The following is a 23,503-nucleotide window of genomic DNA, read 5'->3' as shown; positions in this document are numbered from 1 at the left end:
CTGCGGTAGCGTTGTCGCCTCATAGCAAGACGTTGTCTCGTTCGATTCTCAGCTAGAGCATCTTCTGTGTGGAGGCATACGTGAATGGGGCGTGCCTTCGTTGAAGGTTGTGCGTCAGGGCTGGTAACCCGGTACGTAAAAATCCACTACCAATCATTAGCGGACCGGAGTTCCGCTGTGGCGACCCCTAACCGGGAAAAGCCGAAAGACACAAACTTATGGAGACCCTGTCAAACATGAAGATGCTGAATGGATACAAGTAAAAGAAACAGTAAAGAGCTCTTACGTAGAGGGTATGAAATAAATGGGTGAAGTAACAGCCACAGAAGTGGAGACAAAATTAAGAAAAGCTCAACGGAAAACCCCAGGCCCAAATGCAGTACCCAACTTCTGCCATCTTTTCACAAAGAAGAGAGGTCAGATGAAGCACAGCAATCCAGAGTAGTATCAGTAAGTGTGACCCACTGTTACATCCGTAATGTTCTAGCTGTGACATTTAGACAATTAACTTAAGCATTCTGGTAGTATTCCTTCTCCCTGGGCCCCCTTTGAAAATGGACCTCAGCAGTATGGCAAGTTTTTTTTGTGCTTGTAGAGAAACACACACTAACAAAACTGGAAGGACTGAGCTCAGCTATCCCGACTACTAAATCAACCTCTAATAATAGTCATCTGATGGAAGAAAAAAATCCCTTTGAGCTCGCACTCTGCCCTTCCCAGCACTACCTGGAGCCTTTATTACCAATTTAAAGACAAACCATCTTTAGATTTCTTATTTCACTAGTGAAGCACAGCTGCAAATATTCATTAAGAGTCTGCTCAAAAAAGAAAAACTGTCAAAGCGATACAAAGCAAATGTTGACAACTCATACTGCCAATATGTCACAGTCGATTTCTAAATATCAGTAAGTAAAGCAGCTATACATTTCACATGAAGCAAGTGGCCCTGAAGCATTATTTTCAAAGCAGGACATGTTATACAACAAAGCACAAAACACCAGGACTTGGAGATAGCTGCATTGGTTGTTTTTAGTCACATTAGTACAAGGCATTGGTTGTTTTTAGTCAAGTGTCTGAAGAGGGTGCATATATAAACTAAAGGTTGTTTTAATATGTATTAGACATCTGAAGAAGTGGGGTTGCCCACGAAAGCTGTGTCCAATAAAGATTTTTATACTGCATCCCACAGCTGTCACCAAGTCTTAGTGTTTTGTGCTTTATTCTGGATTCTTTTTGTGCAGGACAAGTGAGTTCTAAAGCTTTGGTGGCAGTTTTGTGCTTTATTTTGTGCAAGAATGCAACCTAGCTAACAACATCTGGATGTTAATACTCAAGTCGGAAGGTACAGACACAGAATATCTCACCTGATTCAGTAGTAGTCAGGTAGCTCCCGTATACTCTTTTCAACAGCTGAAAAGGGGAGAAAAAAACAATTCAACTTCAATGCAGTCATGCAGCCAAGCATTACAGTGCCCTATCTGGGTAACTGTGTTTGAAAGACCCTGCTACACCACAAAATTCCACAAGGATCAGGGCTCAGATGCAAAGCTCATCTTAAATGTGCTGCTTTAAATCAAGACTACAATTCACACAATTTGGAAATCCAAACATGCAGTTCTCTGTCCATCTTGAACATACACATCTACCCATTTTTTGTCATACTCACCCTGCACACTTGGAGCAAGGTGAAACTTTGTTAGAAAGTCAGAACTAGTGTTTATCAACACTCCAAACACTAACCTAAGTCATATTAAAGTTTAAGAGGTAAAGGCGGCTTTATTTATGCAGTACCTTTTTTTAACAATGAGTCATACTTGAAGGCATCTACTTGATTTTATTTAGACTTACTGACGGGGGTACAGCACTGACCCAGCAGGAACTATCTTAGGCTCAGGCCAGGTATAAAATCCAGAAAGCAAGCAATAACAAAACAAACGTTAACATGCATTCTACAATCCATACAATAAGGAATAACTCCCAACAGTTTACATAGGAAAAAAGGTTTCCTAGTGCGTGCAATTTGTCTTGTACTTCCAGGTGGAGTGTGTATTCAGTGAAAAAAAGATGAAGCAGGAATACGGTCTCCTACATGCAACCGAGAAGCAACCTATGCCTACCTTACAAAGCATCCTTGGATCCATCTCTCATGGATCTTTAGCATATCCAGAAAACAAAAGGGATCAGAACCCCTAGATGCAAGGATTTAAATTTTATTTGCCACATAAATAAGGCATGTTGGCAAGACAGATATGTCTCAGGAGATCTCCATGCTTTGGAACAGGCTCCCCGACCACATGAAGCAAAGTCCATCCCTAACCCTATATCAGCATAATTTTGACCAATGGATAACAAATCAAAAACTGACCTTGGGTCTGCCCCCCCCCCCCCCATGTCTCTTGACAGACAGAAGCAGACAGTAATGCCTAACCTAATATACCCCCTGCCCCCACAAAACCTCTAGAATCTTCTTAACTAAGATACCCCTGCTAATAAATGCCCATGGTGTACAGGGACACAACTGGGTTGGGTTGCACAGCTAGGCTTATAAAAGGCCCTAGTGGTCATTAGTCTAGTATACAACTACAAAACTAATACTTCTTGAAACTTCCTAACATACCCCCGTTAATAAATGCTAATGACACATAGGGACACAACTGGGTTGGACTGCATGGCCAGGCTTATAAAGGCCCTAGTGGTCATTAGCCTAATATATACCTATGAACTAATACTTCTAGAAACTTCTTAACATACACCCTGTTAATAAATGCTAATGACACAGAGGGACACAAAGTCCAGTTGTGTACATTTACCATAAATGTAGATGTTCGAGTGTATTCACTGTTGCAGTATTCATACAGTACAGCTGTGTACACTTACCATAAATGTAGATGTTCGAGTGTATTCACTGTTGCAGTCATCACATTTGGGTTATCTGCTTGCAGTAGCCCTCAGTCGGCCTGATTAACAAAGTCTTGGGTCCTGCGTCGGTTGCTGTCTCTTCTTCCATGACATCAGGTCGTCAGGGGTATAGCCGATGCCATTACATCAGTTTTTCTAATTAAATCTATAAATAAATAAGGTTATACCTCCAACAAAAAAAGCAAATATACCAAAAAGCTTTTAAGCATAGTAAAGGAGAGTAGAGGTTCAGCCAAAAGAAGTCAGGGGGCTGGAGGGAGGGTAACCAGGACTGCAACAGTGAATACACTCGAACATCTACATTTATGGTAAGTTGATACAACTGTACTATGTTCTTCGTGTTTCACTGTTGCAGTCATCACATTTCGGTAGATTCCCAAAGCTAAGGATGGGAGAAGGAATTTAGATAGCATTAGGACCAACAATAAGGTCCTGCAATACTGCAGTGGCAAAGCCAGCTCTGGATTTAGAGAAAATTGGCAGATGGTAATGCTTGGTGAAAGTATGTACAGAACTCCAGGTAGCAGCTTCTAGGATGTCCCTGGTAGGGACGCCTCTGAGAAAGGCTGTAGAGGCAGATGCAGCCCTGGCAGAGTTGGGTCTGATCTCCCCTGTGGAATAGGTTTTCCATGGTGCTTATAGCAGAAATTAATGCAATGGCCTATCAATTTAGAAATAGTTTGCTTTGACATAGCCTTCCCCTCTGCCCCTGCAGCAAATGCTACCAGCAGTTCAGATTTCTTTTGAGGTTTACTCCTGTCCAAGTAAAATCTAATTTGTCTGTGCACATCTAAGGAGTGCAGTATGCATTCCCCTTTGTTCTGTGGATTAGGAAAGAAGGTTGGCAGATGAATGGACTGATTAAGGGCCACATTGGATACCACCTTGTGGCATGAAAGAGGGATTGGCCCTGAGGAACACCCTGTCCGTGTGAAAGAAAGGCTACACTGCCATAAGGGCCTGTAATTCAGATACCCTTCTTGCAGAAGTGATTGCTAAGAGGAACGCTGTTTTCCAAGAAAGGAATTGTAAATCTGCAGTAGCAGCTGGCTCGAAAGGAAGAGTGAGTTTCTCCAATACAAAGTTAAGGTCCCAGGCTGGAGTTGGAGCTCTTCTGGGTCGTCTTAAATTTTTGGCCCCTCTGAGGAACTGCTTGAGCAGTGGATGAGAGAAGAGGGGAGGTTCTGTGTTATAATGAGCTAAAATGGCTGAGGCATGAATTTTGATGGAGTTGAAAGACAGGCCCTTGTGAAGCATCTCAACTCATTACATCCGAGTGACGCCTCCAGGTGCATCTGCAGTTACCTCCTACTGCTCCTCTAGGCGTCAAATATTGCTTGTTCATATTAGCATTAATAACTCCAAAACCATGCTACGTACAAGGTATCAGAGTATTTTATCTTAAAAGCACACGATGGCAAACACAGCTGTATTGATATTTGACCTATGTCAATGAGTATTTGTTAGAATTGTAAGGTGCTAAATTCCTTTTTTAAAGATTCAAGCCACGCCCACTGGGAGTTAAAGGTATACACGCAAAAGAGTTGCACTGGAGGGTGTATTGTAAAATCTGAGGTAAATTGGGCACTGCTGTGCTCATCCCTTGAGATTGGTTACATGCACAGAATATTTTCCATTGCTCAGTATAAGATTTCCTAGTACTAGGCCTCCTTCCCTCCAAGATGATATCAATCACTGGTTTACTGAGGGATGGTAAAGGAGAGATTAGGTAATTAGCCAGGCTGCTAGGTTCAATGTTTGAAGCTGAGGGTGCAGAACCTGGTTCTCCTGCTGAAACAACAGGGTAGGAATCTGAGGCAGGTGCCATGGGGCCAACAGTGACACACTGTGCAAGAGGGGGTACACCAGTGTTGGTGTAGCCAGTCTGGTGCAATCAAAATCGTCCTTGGTTTGTCTTGTTTGATATTTAGTAGTACTTTGGAGAGCAGAGGTAGAGGAGGAAAGGCATATACTGATTGTTTTTTCCATCTGAAGGACAGAGCATCCACTTTCCATGCTTGTTTGTGGGGAGTCCTTGTGCAAAATTTGTCCAATTGACAGTTCTGGGGGGAGGCAAACAGGTCTGTATCTGGGCTCCCCCATTTGCTTGTCAACATGTTGAAAATCCTTGGTTCCAGTTCCCACGTGTGTGGATCCAGGAGGTTTTTGCTTAGTCCGTCTGAAAGTGTATTTAGTTTTCCTGGCAGGAATTGAGCTTGTAGATGCACTTGGTAGCTCAAGGCTGTATTCCACAATGCCATGGCTAGTCTGCAGAGGGGGTAAGAATGTGCATCTCCCTGCTTGTTTATGTACCACACAGCAGTGGTGTTGTCCGTCTTTTCCATTAATTGTCCTGGAAGAATGTGGTCCTTGAAAACTGTCAGAGCATTCTGTACAGCTAACATTTCTTTTTGACTGATATGCAGGTGCATTTGACTTGGGTTCCATTTGCCCTGAATGCACTTCCCTGCCAGGTGAGCCCCCCCATGCATAGTCTGATGTGTCTGTTAGGGTTTGGGCGGCAGGGGGTAGTGTGAATGGTAGTCCCTTGTTTTGGTGGCAGGACTCTGCCCACCAAAGGAACTGTAGATGTAGGCAAGGTACAACAGGAATCACTGCTTCTAGATCCTGAGAATATTGACACCATAGGCTTTTTAGATACCATTGTAGTTTCCTCATATGCAGTCTTGCATATGGAATTAGAATGCAGGAGGCCATGAACCCCAAGGCTTGTAGTATCAGCCTTGCAGATAGGGTTTTTGTGGCCACTTGTTTGAAGTAGTTAGTCAAATGAATTTGTTTCTCTGGCGTGAGGAAAGCCATCTGGGAAGTTGTATTCAACCAGGAATATAATTTGTTGACAGGGCACCAGGTGTGATTTCTTTTCGTTTATAGTGTACCCCAGACAAGTTAGCACTCTGTACAAAGGCCAGATTATTCAAAAGTATGTCCTGGCTTTCTGCTTGAATTAGACAATCATCCAGGTATGGGTATATTTTAATATTTCTTTTCCTGCAAAATGCAATGACTGGAGCTAGGCTCTTTAGTAGATAAGCCAAAGGACAGTGCAGAGAAGTGATGGTGCTTGCAGCCTGCTTTGAAGCGTAGGTATCTTCTGCAAGATTACCCGATTAGGATGTGCAGGTATGCTTCCTTTAAATCTAGTGTTGCTAACCAGGCATCTTTGCCTAGCATAGGAAGCAACTGGTGAAGAGTCAGCATCTTGAATTTTGGAATCACCAAAAAAGTGTTTAGAGTAGACAGGTTCAGGATAGGATGCCATGATTTGTCTTTTCTGGGTACCAGGAAAAGTCTAGAGTAGAAACCTTGTCCCTTTTCCTCTTCTGGTACCAAATGAATAGCCCCCTATACTTAGGAGAGAAAGTACTTGCTTTTGGGCCTCTGGCCACTGATTTGGGGGTAGATCTGGTCACCCGCTTGGTGTTGGTAACGTGTGGAAGAGAAATCTGCATCTTTGGGACACTATTTAAAACCCATTTGTCCTGGGTAATGAGTTCCCAGTTCTTTGCATGAAGAGCAATCTTTCCCCCCAAAGGGGCAGCCAGTTGAGAAGTGCTTGGAAGTTTTAAAAATAACTCACTGAGACAGTTTACCATAGGGGGGAGCTTTATTATTCCCAGATTTGGAAGTGGAGGCCCCCCACTGCTTAGTCCTGTGCGTACCCTGGGACTGAAGCCTGGGTGCTCTGCTGGATCTGGGTTTGGACTGAAGGTCTGGAAGAGGCAGGAAAGGACCAATTCTTGGAAGGCCAATGCCTAGTAAACCTTGGTGGTTGTACTTGTACGAAATCTTTAAACAGTCTAAATAGATTTAGCTTTTTCCTCCATCTTTTTAAGAACAACTTCTGCCTTGTTGCCAAACAGGCGGTCCTGATTTAAGGTAGCATCCAATAATTTTTGCTTTAATATGATCTGGCAAGGATTGCTCCTTAAGCCAAGCATGCCTTCTAAGTACAGACCCAGTAACAGCAGCCGTGCAAGATGTTTCTAGTGAATCAAAACCACATTGCAAAGCATGTCTTCCAACTTGTTCACTGAATGCAGTAAAACCTGTAAATTCTTATTTTCAGCACAATCAAGAATTAACATAGTTTTCTGCTTAAGCAATCCAATAATATGCTGCTGATACTTTAAGATATGAAACTGGCAGGTTAAGGCCCTAATGGCCAAAGTTGCAGAAGTGTATACCTTCTTACCCCATCTATCCAGAGCCCTGAAGTCTCCATCAGAGGGGGTAGGATTTTGGGCAGTAGTAGCCGTAATGCCCTTGGGTCCCTGTGAAATGGTCTCAGGATCCACAATAGGATTTTTGAAAAGGAACTTGTGAGAATCAGGGACCCTGTAATATCTATCAGGTTTTCTGGGAGCAGGGGGTAAAGAGTCAGGGGCCAAGCTAGATTCTGAAAAGGCATCAACAATGTCTAGTACAGGAGGTATGGTTAAAAGCCTGTGCTGGGGCAGGAGTAAGAAATCCCTAAGCCTCTTTTTAGAATCAGAGAAATCCTGACTTTCCCAACAAAAATGCTCCCTGAGGGTATGCACGGTTTCACCAAAAGAGAAATCCTCTGGGGGGATGCAGAGGAGAATAGAGTCCTCTGCATCAGAATCCTCATAGGTAGACAAGGGTAAATCCTGGTCATCAGAGGAAACAGAAAATTCAGAGTCTTGGTCAGAAGTATCATAAGCAAATTCAGTCCTAGGTCTCAGAGGGGGAAGGTTGGCTTCCCCTGATTAAAGTAATAAGGTCTTCAGCCATTCTTATCATTTGTTTTTTAGGCATAGAGGCCTGGCCATGCGGTCTGGGCATCAGTTTTCTAGGCATGGTTCGAGATTTAGGCCTTGAAGAAGATGATGGCGTCGGTTTAATATGCAAATCAGTAGGGCTTGAATACACGCTCGGAAGCCAGTGCCTGCACAGTGGCTCCGGACCCATCCAAAGTAGAGACATCCGCAGGTTCCACAGTTGAAGCATCTCACGGCATACCGGACTCCGAATGAGTCTCAGTAGAGGCCTGTGAATCTGAAGTAGCGGGTATCAGGGGTTGTGAAAAGCACCTCACTGTGTACCGGCGGAACTGGAGACTGGCTTAGGAGAAGCGGCGTCGGCAGTTTTGGACCTCGGTGGCCTGTCGCTGTCTTTACCTTTGCATTTTTTCAAAACGTCGGTAGTCGGATGGCTTACCGAAGACATATCGGGATAATTTAACTGAGCAACAAAATATTCAGAAACGAAAATATACAGACAACAGATAGTTTGTGGTTTAAATAAGGCACAAAACCAACAGCGAGGTACGTTGGGGTCAGGGCCTAGGCAAGGAATACAGTACGAATGAAAATCTTTAGGAGGCATTTGCTTTCCACAAGAAATGCAATTATCTACTTTTACTGACATCGTTTAGAGCAAGAAAAAAAGTTTCCCCAATGGGATACTTAGCTTTTAGTTGAAGACTTCGGTTCAGAAACTCGAAAAAAAGAAGTTATGTACTCCCCATAAAGTACAGTTTTGTACCTACCATAAATGTAGATGTCCGAACTGGATAGCATCTGCAGTCATAACAAGTGGGTTGTCCTGTCGTCAGGCAGCCCTTCAGTCGGCCGGATTCCAAAGTCCGGGTCCGGCTTCGGCTGATGTCGCACTCCACCCGACGTCATCTCTGTTGGTCTTCGGGTATAAAGGCATCAGCCGACGCCATTTTCCTCAGTGTTTCTTGCCCCAGATGCCAGTAGCCCTCTTGCAGGCTAAAATTTGGATAGATGCCAATGTTTCCAAATAGATAGAGGTAAACACAACAATAAGCATGTATGTACATATACAAAACAAATACACCATAAAAGACTCCCCCAACAGCTAGCTATTAGAAGGGTAAACACCCTAGGAGTACCACAGAGGGATGGTGGAGGGTAATCCTGACTGCAGATGCTATCCAGTTTGGACATCTACATTTATGGTAGGTACAAAACTGTACTATGTCCTTCATGGATGCATCTGCAGTCATAACAAGTGGGTAGAATACCATAGCCAACTAGGGGAGGAGGATAAAGGTAGATTATGGTGTGTTTAGGATCCCTTGCAGTACAGCAGAGGCAAACCCTGCTCGGGATCTGGAATATAGAGGCAAATTATAATGCTTGGCAAATGTATGCACGGAGGTCCAAGTAGCCGCCTCAATAATGTCTTTGGTTGCCACTCCTCGTAAGAAGGCTGTGGTAGTGGCTGTTGCTCTTGTAGAATGAGGTCTTATGTTCTGTGGAATTGGTTTTCCATGGAAGGAGTAACAGAATCGTATGCAATTTCCTATCCATTTGGAGATTGTCTGTTTGGAAATAGCTTTTCCTTCCCTTCCTGTTGCATAGGCTACAAAAAGTTGGTCAGTCTTTCTGCTATTTTTTGTTCTGTCCAAGTAGTAGCGTAGCTGTCTATGTACATCCAAGGTATGCAGTATTCTTTCCCCTCTGTTTTGTGGGTTGGGAAAGAAGGTAGGAAGGTGGATTGCCTGGTTTAAAGACACTCTGGATACCACCTTAGGCATAAATGTAGGATTAGTCTTCATGGATACTATCTTGGTGGAAGATTAGGAAGGGTTGCACTGCCATTAAGGCCTGTAGTTCTGAAACCCTCCTTGCTGAAGTAATTGCCAGTAGGAAAGCAGTTTTCCATGATAGGTGTTGTAGGTCTGCTGTTGCTGCTGGTTCAAAGGGTGCTAGTGTCAACTTTTCTAGCACAAAGTTTAAATCCCAAGCTGGTAATGGTGGTTTCCTTGGAGGTTTTACATTCTTGATTCCTCTGAGGAATTGTCTGAGCAAAGGGTGCGAAAAAACAGGTGTATCAAAGCTGTATTCTGCTGAAATAGCTGATGCATGTATCTTGATGGAGGAGTAGGACAGGCCTGAATGAAGAAGTTCGCCAGATACTCCAGAATGTTACGCATATCTATGTTTGCCACATCTTTTCCTCTTTCCGCACTCCAGATGACAAACCTTTTCCATTTTCCAGCATAGTTCCTTCTTGTTGAAGGTCTGCGTGCTTCCAGAATAATGTCTTTAACTCTTTGGGAAAGTTCTGGAATAGCTGCTGTTATGTGATGTTCCATGCAGTCAGTTGTAAGGTTTTTAGGTTTGGATGTATGATGCTGTAGTTGTTCTGCGTTAACATCAAAGGCATCAGGGGAATTGTCCACATATTGTTCCGAGACATGCTCCTCAGTAGTGGGTACCAGTGTTGTCTTGGCCAGTTTGGAGCTATCAGGATTATCCTTGGACGTTCTTCCTTGATTTTTAGTAGTACCTTGTGTATCAAAGGAAGAGGCGGGAATGCATATGCTGTTAGGCCTTTCCAGTTGAAAGAGAGCGAGTCCACTTTCCATGCTAGTGGGTGGAAAGTCCTTGTGCAGAATTTTTTGAGCTGGTGATTGAGAGGTGATGCGAATAGGTCTATCTGTGGCATTCCCCATTTCTTTGAGATGGTCTTGAAGATGTCCGGATGAAGCTTCCATTCGTGGGCATCCGAAGTGGTTCTGCTTAATATGTCTGCTAGGGTATTGGCTTTCCCTGGTACAAATATTGCCTGTAACTGGATGTTGTAGCTGAGTGCCAGGGTCCACAGCTCCAAGGTCATTCTGCATAGGGGGTATGAATGAGTGCCTCCCTGTTTGTTGATGTACCACATGACTGTGGTGTTGTCTGTCCTTATCATCAACTGGCCCTCTGAGAAATGGTTTGAACTTTTGGATTGCCAGTTTTACTGCCAGCATTTCTTTTAGGTTGATGTGCAGTTGAAGTTGATCCTGTGTCCACAATCCTTGCACGCATTTGTCCAGCATGTGTGCCCCCCATCCTAGGTCTGAAGAGTCTGTTGTGATGGTCCGGCTTGCTTGACATCTGCGAAAGGGTAGGCCTGGGTTTGACTGGCATGCCTGAGCCCACCATAGGAACTCCTGTTTTAAGCATGGAATTAGTGGGATTTCTGTTTCTAGACTGTGTCTGTGTTGGGACCATAAATTCTTTAGGTACCACTGTAGTTTTCTCATATGTAGTCTGGCAAATGGAACCAAGATTATGCATGATGCCATGAAGCCCAAGGCCTGCAGTACTTTTCTTGCTGTTAACTTGTTCAGTTTTGTTAGTGCCAAGAAGTATAGAGGGAGTTCTTTTTGTTTTTCTGTAGTCAGGAATGCCATTTGTTTTACTGTGTCCAATTCAGCCAAGAAAGTCCTTGTTTGGGATGGTATTAGCCTTGACTTTTGTAAATTGACTGTGTATCCCAGTGCTTGTAGCCAGTAAATGACCCTTTGTAAATCTGTTGTCAGCTTGCTTTTGTTGTCCCCTTGTAGCAGGCAGTCGTCCAGGTATGGGTAAATTTGAATTCTGAAGTCTGCAATGGGCGATTACTGATGCCAGGCATTTTGTGAATACTCTGGGCAGTAGATAAGCCAAAAGGCAATGCTGAGAATTGATAGTGCTCTGATCCTGCAAGAAATCTGAGGTATCTTCTGCAGATTGGTCGAATGGGGACTTGCAGGTATGCCTCCTTGAGATCTAGAGTTACCAGCCAAGACTCCTTGCCCAGCATGGGAAGAAGTTGCTGTAGGGTCAGCATTTTGAATTTTGGGACAATGATGTATGTATTTAAGGTGGACAGGTCGAGAATTGGTCTCCAACTTTTTCCTTTCTTGGAACTAGGAATAGTCTGGAGTAGAACCCTTTCCTTGCTCTGCTGCTGGCACTCTTTCCACAGCTCTCATGTTTGCTAACTCCATTATCTGGCGTAGAGCCTCTGTTTTTTGATTTGGAGGTAGATTTGGCATTCCTCTTTTGACTGGAATAGTGTGGAAGTGAAACCGGTAACCTTGATCTATGGTTTGTAAAATCCACTTGTCCTTTGTTATGTAGTGCCAGTTCTTTGAAAATAAGGTTAACTTTCCGCCTGGAGGAGCTGCTATTTGTTCCCTGGTAGGCGGGTTTAGGGTTAAGTCACTGTGGTTGTGTTGATGTAGTGGCAGTGGACGTGTATGTGCCTCTGTTGTTACCTTGCCACTGTCTTCCTCTGTAGGCACCTCCTCTGGATTGGTTTCTGCCTCTGGAACGTCTATTCCTGCCCCTTTGAAATTTTGTGGAGTCAGGAAAGGACCAATTTTTGGCAGGCCAGTTCCTGCTAAACCTTGGGGGTTGAACCTGCAAGAAATCTTTAACAGTTTGAACAGATTTTGCCTTTTCTTCCATTTTCTTCATAACCTGCTGGGCAGATGTACCAAACAAACTTGTCTTGTCCATAGGAGCATCTAGCAACTTAGCTTTAACATGATCCGGTAAAGCTTGTTCCTTTAGCCATGCATGCCTTCTTATCACTGTGCCTGTCATGGCTGATCTAAATGAAGCCTCCAGTGCATCATAGCCACATTTTAAGGAATGGTTGCTAACCTGTTGTATGTTATTTACCATATCTAATACATATTTCTTATCAAGAGATTCATCAGTGGTTAGTTTTTAGTTAACTGATCCAGCATAAACTCTTGGTATTGTATCATGTGAAACTGACAGTTTAAAGCTCTAGCTGAGAGAGTAGCTGAAGTGTAGACCTTTTACCCCATCTGTCTAATGACCTTGCTTCCCTTTCAGAAGGAATAGGGTTTTAGCTATGGTGGCTACTGCCTTGGCTCCCTCCGATATAGTTTCTGGGTCTGCTAGTGGAGCCTTGTAAAGGTGGTGATGAGTATCTGGCACCCTGTAAAATCTGTCTGGTTTGGTAGGGGCTGGGGTAAAGAATCTGGAGGGGAGCAAGCATCATTGAAAGCATCATCCACCACAGAGAACAGGGGTATAGCCAAGGGCCTGTGCTGAGGGAGGTGCAGAAAGGTCCTAAGTCTTTTCTGGAGTCTGAAAATCCTGTTGCTGCCATTGGAACTGTTCTCATGGCATGCAAAGTTTCCCAAAGGAAAATTCTTCTGGTGGGAAGCAGCTGGGATGGATTCTTCAGCATCAGAATCTTCAAAATTGGAGAAGGGAGCCTCTGGCTGGTCAGTTATGTCTGATTCATCAGCAGAATTATCAGAGGACACTGGCTCGGGGGGCTCTGCCCTAGGTCTCTTCTCTGGGGGCTGAGAGGCCCTGTCTGGGTGAGATTGAGATCCTCTAATTAAAGAAATTAAATCTTCTGCCAAGGTAAGCATTTGAGAACTAGAAGAGGGTCTGGATGGGGGTGGTTTAACAGGCACTGTTTTAGTAGTCTTGGCAGCTTTAGCCCTGGCGAAGGCCTTAATGGACATGGCTGCTGGAGGCCTAGCAGCACCACGTGCTGGGGTAGAAACATCCAAGGGGATGGTGTCTGATAAGTCAACCACCGTAGTGGGTAAAATTTCTGAAGTCGTTTCAAGAGTTGTAGCAGGGGCCTCAGTTGTAGGAATAGGTTCAGCTGTACTTTGTTCAGTTTTCTCGGTTTCGCCGAAACCGAGACACTCATGATTTGCTTGACCAAGGTTTCGGCCGAAACCGGACCCGAGTGTCGGTCTTTATCTTTGCGTTTTGCCAGATTGGGTAGTCGGAGGATCCGGCGGCATAATGTACGCAAAATCAGAACCGAAAACTGTTCTGCGAACTCCGACCGGCGCCTAAGCGTCGGTTGAAGGAAGCACAGGCGAACAGGCTGCTACGTGGGCTGGGCCTAAACAAGGCAGACAGTAAGAGTGGAAATCTTTATGAGGTATTTGTTTCCCACAGTTTAAACAATTGTTAACTTTTTCTGACATCGGCTGAGGCAAGAAAGAGTCCCCAACGGGTACTTAGCTTTAGAAGTCTTCAAGTAGTATTCGGTAGAAGTAATCTCTGGATCCGACCGACCGGCACTTGCGAACAGCTTCTGCTTGGCGCCACGGCAAGAAAGACTGAGGAAAATGGCGTCGGCTGATGCCTTTATACCCGAAGACCAACAGAGATGACGTCGGGTGGAGTGCGACATCAGCCGAAGCCGGACCCGGACTTTGGAATCCGGCCGACTGAAGGGCTGCCTGACGACAGGACAACCCACTTGTTTTGACTGCAGATGCATCCATGAAGGACATCATTCCATCTGAGTAGGTAAACTTTATTAGTCAGCAACCTGTGGGTTTCTGACACAGATCCGAGCCGGCAGCATACCAAGCAAAAAGATCCAAGCTCCAAGCTCCTCCCCCCTACCCATACTACACTGCAACCTCCTTCTAATCCTCGGATAGAGTTTGCCACTCTACACGTGACACCAACAAACTAAAACCTGAGACCCCTGAACCAAGGACAAACCTCAAGCTCGTGAACATCGAGCTCAGCAAAAATAATCGCCAAGGTAAGGGGGAAGGAGGGAGGGATGGTTGCTGACAAATTAAGTTTCCCTACTCAGATGGAACATTATGGTGAGTACATAACTTCTTTATCTGAAGTAGTAGTTAACTTCATTTGATCAGCAACCTGTGGGACAGAGTCCCCAGCTACCCGAAATCTTGGGAGGCCCTTACGGAAGGATATTCCGGAGCACTGAGGAGGCAAAGGAAGCCCTTCCTCTAGACACCAAATCCAGTCTATAATGAGTAATAAAGGTGTGAGAGGACACCCAGGTAGCCGCTGAGCAAATGTCATCCGGGGAAACTCTAGACCAGAATGCAGCAGACGTTGCCATAGAATGTGTAGAATAAGCATGAACTCCTACTGGCTCTGGTAAACCAAGCTCTCTATATGCTTGCAGGATACAAAGGGAAATCCACCTAGCGAGAATCACCTTTGAAACTGGTTTCCCTAAAAATGGCTTAGCAAAGAAAACAAAAGTTGATCAGATTTACGAAAGACTGCTGTCATGTGCAAATAAAAATGTAACTGCCTGTGAACATACAGCAAATTAAGTTTGTATTCCCCTTTGTTCTGAAAATTAGGGAAAAAAACAGGCAAATTAATAGATTGATTAATGTTTGTCTCAGAAGCAACTTTAGGGAGAAAAGACGGATTAGTCCTGAGAGACACCCTGTCCTTATGAAACACAAGATATGGGGGTTTCATGCAAAGAGCCTGAAGCTCCGACACTCTCCTGGCTGAAGTTGTAGCTACCAGAAAAGCTGTCTTCCATGACAAGAATTTTAAGTCAACTGATGCCGAGAGCTCGAAAGGAGGCGCAACTAAGGCCTGAAGAACCGCAGTCAGATCCCACGGCGGGGACAGATTCTTAAAAGGAGGTTTCAGAAAAGTGCCTTTCAAAAAAGTCTTACAAATTCTGGCAGCAGCAAGAGCGCCTAAATTGTCCCCTACATAGAAATGAGAAATAGCCGCCAGCTGGACCTCCACTGTGGAAGAGCTGGCTCCTTGCTGGAAGATATGAGACAAAGTCTAATACCGCTGGGATCGGAGTGGTAAAAGGATCCAGATTTCTCTGTGAAGCCTAAATAGAGAAACGTCTCCATTTGCTACAGTAAATTTTCCTGGTAGAGGATTTATGTGCCGCAACCAAGATAGATTTAACAGGGGAAGTGATACCGGGAGTCCTAGCAACTAGTGGAACTGGAGCAGCCAAGCTGTGAGCTTCAGGCTGTCTAGATTCGGAGGAAGCATTCCCGAGGGATGACTAATCAGATCTGGAATGGGATCCAAGATACAAGGTGGAGCTATGAGAGGAGACCATAGGCAGGGAAACCAGACTTGACAAGGCCAGAATGGGGCTATGAGGATCACTCTGCTCCCCAACCGACGAGCTTTCTGTAAGAATTTTGTCATGAGCGGGAGCGGGGGATACGCATAAAGACCGGGTGGGCCAAGCATGAACAAGAGCATCTCCGGGGGTTTCCCCTGTCGGGGGGGGAGATTAGAGCGAAAACTCGCTGCATGTCTCGTTGGATGGCGATGCAAAGAGATCGCAGCATGGCTGACCCCACTTGAAGATCTGTTACGCTACGCAAGGGTTCAGAGACCACTCGTGGGGAGATAGGATAGTTTTGCTCAATTTGTCTGCCAAGCTTTTCGACTACTGTTTGTGCCTATATTACTGTTTTATTACCTTATTTTCCTGTTTTTGTGAGCTTATATTGTTGATTGCACTTGTGGGCTAAAGTATTGCTTAAAAGTAACAAACAGGCTAATACACTCAAGTGTACCAGCCTTTGATAGCAATTTAGTCGAAAACAAATCATTTACTGCATTTTTTTCTGTCTGTTTGCAAAAAAACAAAAAAATATTTCTCCTTTCCTAAACTTTCCTAGCTAGTTGTTCCAGTGATCAGATTTTGCTGATCCCTGGGCTTTGTATTTGGTTTCTGTGTTCCTCCATTTTCTTGTGTGGCCAGAGGTAGTTTCTTTACTCACCAGTGGGAGTGGGGAGTACTGAGCTGCTTGTTTGTCCTCAGAGGAGTGGTTAGAAGCAGCAACTAGTAATTTGTCGGCCATTTTGGGTCATTTCCTGTTTTTTCCAGCCCCTGCTATAAAGCAGCGTTTAGCTGAGCTGCTACCGTTACACACTAGGGCAGCCGTTAATCAGATTTAAACTATTAGGGCTACCTAAAGTCCACTCTTCAAATTTTCCCTTAAAACTACCTTCCTCAAAGTATACTACTGTTCTATTTAGTGTACCCTACAACTATAAATTATCTCTACTTGACTCCCAAGTAGACTATTCTCTATCTGTATAGCTAGCACTTGCTCCTACAGTACTTATCACCTCGATACAGCACGCTTGTTAGAGAAAGTACCCCAAAAAAGCAAACCCCATTTCTCGGTCACCCACATCGGCCAGAAGCTTTTCTTAAGTTATTCTGTCTATTCTTTCTAGCATGTCGAGGATCAGTTGCTAATGTCCTCTCCTGCTCAGCTGGTGAACCTGGGAATATTGAGGCAATGTTACAATTGCCTCATGTACACAGACAACCCTCTCCTCCTCCCACAAAACACAAATACATGCGAGATGCAACTATACGGCCAAACTGGAGGCTGAGCTCTCTCAACATAGGACTGGCATGACCAGACAGGAGGAGAAGGTAACCACACACACTATAGACCCAGTCTCACATAATACCATCACAACCTCAAATCATACACAAACACACAAAGACATACTCGGAGGCTCTGATCAAAAATCTACCAAAACAGCAGAGGCCACCAAAGCAGACACCCAAACAACTACCACCTCAGAACACAACACCTGCAACACATAGACCACACAGAGTGTCAAGCAGTCACAGCCCTTAAGGCCAAACACAATGCCAGACACACTAGTCATTGGTGACTCCATAGTCAGACACACTGACGTCCCGCTCACCAGACTGAATAAGGAGAAGGTCACAGTAAGCTGCCTGTCGGGTGCTAGAATCCGCCACATAACGCATGCACTCATTTCTCTCAACAGCAGGTACAAGTACGACTCAATCATTGTCCACGCTGGTGTTAACGACCTGAGACGTACCTCCTTGGACTACATGAAAAGAGACATAGAGGAGCTCTCTGATTATGTAGCCCAAGCAGGTATGACCCTGACCTTGAGCAGTATCCTACCTTCACCAAGAATTTTGCCACAATACAGAGATAAGATGATCAGCTTTAACAATTGGCTTAAACTCTGGTGTCATTCAAAGGGGATCCAATGTCGGTCTGCCTGGGATGACATGCTGGACAAGCCACGCTGCTTCGCAAGGGACGGCTTGCACTTGTCACCCTGGGATTCGGATTTTGGCAAAGGCTCTTGCCACCCCATAGTGCCTTTTTAGGCAAGGCTCAAATTCTAAACCTACCACCCTAGAACAAAACAAAGAAAAAAAACTAAGGGTAATGCTGCTCAATGCCAGAAGTCTCAACCTCAAGATGCACGCACTCGAGGCCCTTCTCAGTATGGAGAACATCGATGTCTGTGCTGTGACAGAACCCTGGTTCAAGGCTCCTGAGAGCACCCCAGCACTATCAGGTTTTACCTCATATCATGCTCCGCCCCAAAACCCGGACAACACCAAGAAAGGAGGAGGAGTATCCATATTCATCAAGGACACCCACACCTCAAGATTGGTGGCATCGCACGATGCATCGGAAACCATCCAGGTGCAATTAACCATAGGCAAGATTGCTCTGCAATTTGTAGCATGTTACAGGCCACCCTCGCAAACTCAGGAACCTCATATGGCCTTCCTGAAAACACTGGAGGGATAAATGTATCTCCAAACACCATCATACTAGGTGACTTCAACTACCCTAATATAGACTGGGAACACTACTCAAGCCCAAACACTCTAGCCCAAAAGTTCCTGGAATTCATAAACTCAAATGCCATGGAACAACTAGTCACCATCCCCACAAGAGGAGAAAACATACTTGATCTCATCATCACGAACATGGGAGCACAATGTTCAACCGGAAGTATACCCCTCACTGGTGAGATCTGATCACAAACTAATCTCGCTGGAGGTCCTCATCCCGCCCCACCGAAATGAAAAAGACCACAGTAAAGAACTTCGAAAGCCGACTTCACACTTCTAAAGACTAGTGTGGTCTCCTTTAAGGCCCCTGAGCCGGGTTAACATTACTCAAACCGCTGAATCACTTACAAATGCCTTCTACCAGCACCTGCAGGGCTGCATGGATCAGGCAATCCCAAGCAAAACAAAGACTCTTTGTACCAAAGGCAAGCGTCCAGTCTGGTGGACCCCAGCCATAAACAAACTCTACAACAAAAGGAGAAAGCTACTACAAGATAGAGCAAAATCCTTAAAAGGTAAGACACCGCTGATCACTATAAGTAAAAAGCCAAGAGCTCTCATAAAATCATCCAAAGCTAATTTTGAGAAAAAAATAGCTAAGGACTCTAAAGACAACCATAAGGCATTCTTTAGCTATGTCAGAAACCTAGGAGGAAACTCCCAGATATGCTCAGAATTAGTTCAAAATGATGTGAAGATTACTGATCCTACAGACATTGCCAACATACTGGCTGACAGGTTCAGTGCAAACTTCTCCCCCGCCGTTAAAGGAGAGATATCTATACCAAATGATTGTAGCCCCCCAAACATCTCTAACGCCCAGGTGAGAACTGCTCTCTCCAAGGCAAAGAATGGGACCTGATGGTGTCCCCGGCTGTGTGCTCCATGAACTCAACGAGGAATTAAACCCACAGTAAGGACAGCTGTTTAATCTTAGTCTCACCTCCGGATACGTACCCAGGGAGTGGCGCACAGCGACTGTGGTCCCACTCCACAAAGGCGGCGCCTCCACCGACCCTGGAAATTACCGTCCCATTAGCTTAACAAGCCTTATCTGCAAAGCCATGGAGAGGATCATAATGGATCTCATAAATAAAGACATAGGGAACTTGCAGACTTTGGATCCAACCCAGTTTGGCTTTGTCAAAGGCAGATCATGCCTTTTAAACTTGGTTGACTTTTTCGAAACAGTCACCAAGGCCATTGATGAGGAAAGGCAGTCCATACAGCCTACCTAGACCTGGCGAAGGCTTTTGATACAATACCTCACTCGGGTATCATTGAAAAACTCATCAACTTAAATGTAAACCCATACATTACAAGATGGGTTGCAAACTGGCTGAGTGACAGAACCCACAGGGTCAGAGTTGCTGGCGCCATGTCAGACTCAAAGCCTGTCACAAGTGGTGTCCCACAGGGCTCAGTCCTGGGCCCACTCTTGTTTGGCATCTACTTTTCTGAAGTACAAGCAAACACAGAAGGGTTATGGCTGACAAAGTTTGCAGATGACTGCAAACTGGGCGCCGTAGTTGAAAACACATCCAACACAGATATCCTTCAGAAGGGTCTCACAGAAACGGATAACTGGTGCCAGAGCCATGGCCTAAAGTTAAATGCCAAGAAATGCATAGTCATACCTTCGGGAAAATAAGGTTACCCCTAGCTACCATATAGGTGGCAATCCCTGAACACAGAAGAAGTTATTAGGGACCTGGGAACCCAGGTTGACAGTAGCCTTTCATTCGACACTCATATTGCTAAATTAGTTAGGAAGACCTTCTACATTGCCCACCTTATCATGAAGGGATTCACATCTAGATCAAGGGAAGTCATAGTCTCCCTATACTCATCACTCATCAGACCAATGATCGAGTACAATGCCCCATTCGGAATGTATCTGACCCGACACTTGCAGCAGCTGGAGAGCCCACAAAAGTTCCTCACCAAAAGGATAAAGGGTCTCAAAAATCTGTCTTATGCTGCCCGACTGAAAGAACTCCAGTTATATTCAGTTGCTTACCGCTTGCTCAGAGGTGACCTATGCCTGACACACAAGGCCATGTCAAACCCAGATTTGATGAACATGCTTCATCTCAAAAAATCTAGATCCCTCAGAGCCACAAGGGCGGGAGACTTAAACCTCGACACGGTTATTAATAGGACGTGCTGGAGGGATAGATTCATCACCCAAAGACTCCCTATGCTGTGGAACAAAATCCCGGTTTATGTGAGGCAGAGCACCTCGCTGGCCTTATTCAAGAGGAATCTTGACCAATGGATGGGAGATCGCAGATACACCCCAGGGGTTACCTCAGTGTCACTGCTCGACAGAGGCACAGCAAAATAATGGGCATAGTTTCTCCAAACTAAAGGGGTGGCGTAAGCCACAAAACTATGGGCTAGGCTTATAAATGCCCTCGGGCAGATAGCCTAGTATGAACCTATGAACCTAAGATGTTGGACCGACCCGGAATGTGCATTGCCATCAGAAAGCGGTTGGAGATCGCCCATTCCCAAACTCTCATGGCTTCTCGACAAAGGGGATAAGACTTGGTTCCCCCCTGTTTGTTGATATACCAGACCACTGACATACTGTCTGACTGGATCGCAATAGTTCCCAGAGGAAGATAAGCATGATAGACCTGCAACGCTAAAAGGACCGTTCTCGTCTCTAGAACATTTATATGCAGAACGGTCTCGCTTAGAGTCCAAGTGCCTTGAACAGTCCTGCCCGAACAGGGTCTCCCCACCCTAGGCAGGAGGCGTCCGTGTTCACCGTGGCTTGAGGTTGGGGCGCAACAAAAGGACGTCCCTCTTGCAAATTTCGGGATCGGAGCCACCACGTGAGAATTTCTGCACACTCTGCTCAGAGGGAGTGGAAAATCTAGAGGTTGATGAAGTATCGACCACTGAACTTGCAACGTCCACTGTATAATTCTCATATGCAGACGAGCACAAGGGATTAGGTTGATAGCTGCTGCCATGGACCCTAAGGCTCTCAGGACTAATTCTGCTGGGGGGTACAGGGGACTGCAGAAGTGCTAACACATGAAGTGCCAGGCTGTGTAGTCTGTCTGGAGTCAAGAATGCCCTGGCCTGAAGAGAATCTATTCTCGCCCCTATGAAGTCTAACATGAACAGGTTGAAGGGAAGACTTCCTGAGATTTATGGTGATCCCCAGCAGAGGTGATATCCGGAGAAAGAAATCTCTGGCTAGTAAGATTAGATGCCTGGTGGGGGCGGTGAGGAAAAGATTGGAGGGTCTGTATTATAATGAGCAGAAATAGCAGAGGCATGTATCTTAATGGAAGAGAAAGAGAGACCCTTATGTAAGAGATCGGTCAAGTAAAGTAAAATTGAAGGAATGTTCGGAAGAAGAGGATCAGAATCCTGAGTCTGCATCCAGGAACAAAATCTTTTCCATTTTCTTGCATAAGATTTTCTACTGCTAGGACGTCTGGCTTCTAAAATGACATCCATAACCTGCTTGGGTAGGAAAGAAGGAATCAAAGGCCCTGGATTAACCAGGTCGCCAGGCTGAGAGTTCTGACATGAGACTGTAGAACCTGACCCTGATGTTGAGACAGAAGGTTCGGAGACTGAGGTAAAACCCAAGGGGGCTCCAGACATAGGTTTTTTAGAGTTGGGTACCAAAACTGTCGAGGCCAATTTGGGGCCAGCAAGATTATCATCTTGGGCTTGTCCTGTTTTATCTTTAATAATACACGTGGAAGAAGAGGAAGAGGCGGAAAGGCACATCCCGAGAGGTTCCTCCAAATGAATGATAGGGCATCCACTTTCCAAGCTTCTTTGTGGAAAGTCCTGGTGCAAAAATTCTGTAGTTGATGATTGAGATGGGATGCAAAGAGGTCTATGTGAGGACATCCCCAGACTGCCGTTATCATCCTGAATATTTTGGTGTCCAGCATCCACTCGTGTGGATTCGAAAGGTTTCTGCTCAGACTGTCTGCCAGGAAGTTTTGCTTCCCTGGTAGAAACTGAGCTTGAAGGTCCAGATTGTAAGCTAGAGCTGTGTTCCATGTTCCATAGATCCATGGCTAGTCTGCAAAGGGGGTAGGAATGAGATCCCCCTTGCTTGTTTATGTACCACATAACTGTGGTGTGGTCTCTGTCTGTATTAGTAGTTGTCTTGGTTGTAGAAAATTCCTAAAGGCCATTAGGGCTTTCTGAACGGCTAACATTTCCTTTGATATGCAGGTGCTTCTGATCCTTTGTCCAAAGGCCCTGCAGACAGTTGCCCTGAAAATGGGCTCCCCAAGCATAATCCAACGCGTCCGTGGTTAGAAGCTGAGTGGCAGGAGGCAGACAGAAGGGTTTCCCTTTGTTTAGAGTACATGCCCTGGACCACCAAAGAAATTCCTTTTGAAGGCAAGGCAGGACGGAGATCAGTGTGTCTAAACTGTGGCAATGCTGAGACCATACACTTTTTAGGTACCACTGTATTTTCCTCATGGTACGAGAAGGATGCAGGAGGCCATGTAACCCAGAGCCTGCAGGAATCTCCTTGCAGATAGCTGAGTTAAAGTTGCCAAGGTTTTGAAAGTTGAAGCCAGCTGTAATTGTTTTTCGGATGTCAGAAATGCCATCTGGGTTGTGGTGTTTAGAAGAGCACCCAGAAAAGTTATCTGCTGTGAGGGTGTCAAATTTGACTTTTTTATGTTTACAGAGAATCCCAGGAACTTGGAGGTTTTGTACAAACTCTGGATGCTGGAGTAAGACATCCTTGCTGTCTGCCTGAATTAGACAATCGTCCAGATAAGGGTAAATTTGAATTCCCTCGAGTCTGCAGTAAGCTACTACTGGAGCCAGGCATTTGGTGAAGACCCTGGGCGCAGTAGACAATCCAAAGGGCAGCGCAGAGAATTGAAAGTGCCTCCATCCGGCCTTGAACCAGAGGTATTTTCTGCGTTCCTGTCTGATGGGAATGTGTAAATATGCCTCCTTTAAATCCAAAGTTACCATCCACGCATCTTTGGATAGCATTGGAAGTAGCTGCGGTAGAGTAAGCATCTTGAATTTTGGAATTTCTAGAAAGGTGTTCAAGACTGACAGATCCAGAATGGGTCTCCATGAGTTTTGCTTCCTGGTGACTAGAAAGAGCCTTGAGTAAAAACCTTGTCCCATCTCTGAAAGTGGAACCAGTTCTATGGCTTTCATAGCCAAAAGAGCTTCCACCTGGTTTAAGGCCTCTGTCCATTGATGTTTTGGAAGGTCTGGCCATCCGCTTGACCTTGGCAGGGTATGAAAATGGAATTTGTAACCTCTTAAAACCACATCCAGAACCCACTTGTCTTGGGTTATAGGAGTCCAATTTTGATAAAAAAAGAGAGAGTTTTCCTCCGAGAGGGGCTTCCAGGCA

At 45.0% G+C, this 23,503-nt stretch overlaps 1 protein-coding gene across 1 annotated transcript in view; it reads right to left on the bottom strand.

The window, feature by feature from the left end:
- Window positions 1-23,503, bottom strand: part of ARPC2 (actin related protein 2/3 complex subunit 2) — an 855,630-nt gene that overhangs the window by 577,416 nt on the left and 254,711 nt on the right. The window contains exon 4 of the mRNA XM_044074812.1: window positions 1,365-1,410. Coding sequence (XP_043930747.1) covers window positions 1,365-1,410 — 46 coding nt within the window. The remainder of the gene's footprint in view (window positions 1-1,364; window positions 1,411-23,503) is intronic.

The sequence above is a fragment of the Protopterus annectens genome, chromosome 6.part0, assembly GCF_019279795.1.
Source record: "Protopterus annectens isolate FY-2018-M chromosome 6.part0, PAN1.0, whole genome shotgun sequence".
NCBI classification, from domain to species: Eukaryota; Metazoa; Chordata; order Ceratodontiformes; family Protopteridae; genus Protopterus; species Protopterus annectens.
This window is presented reverse-complemented; position numbering and strand designations above follow the sequence as displayed.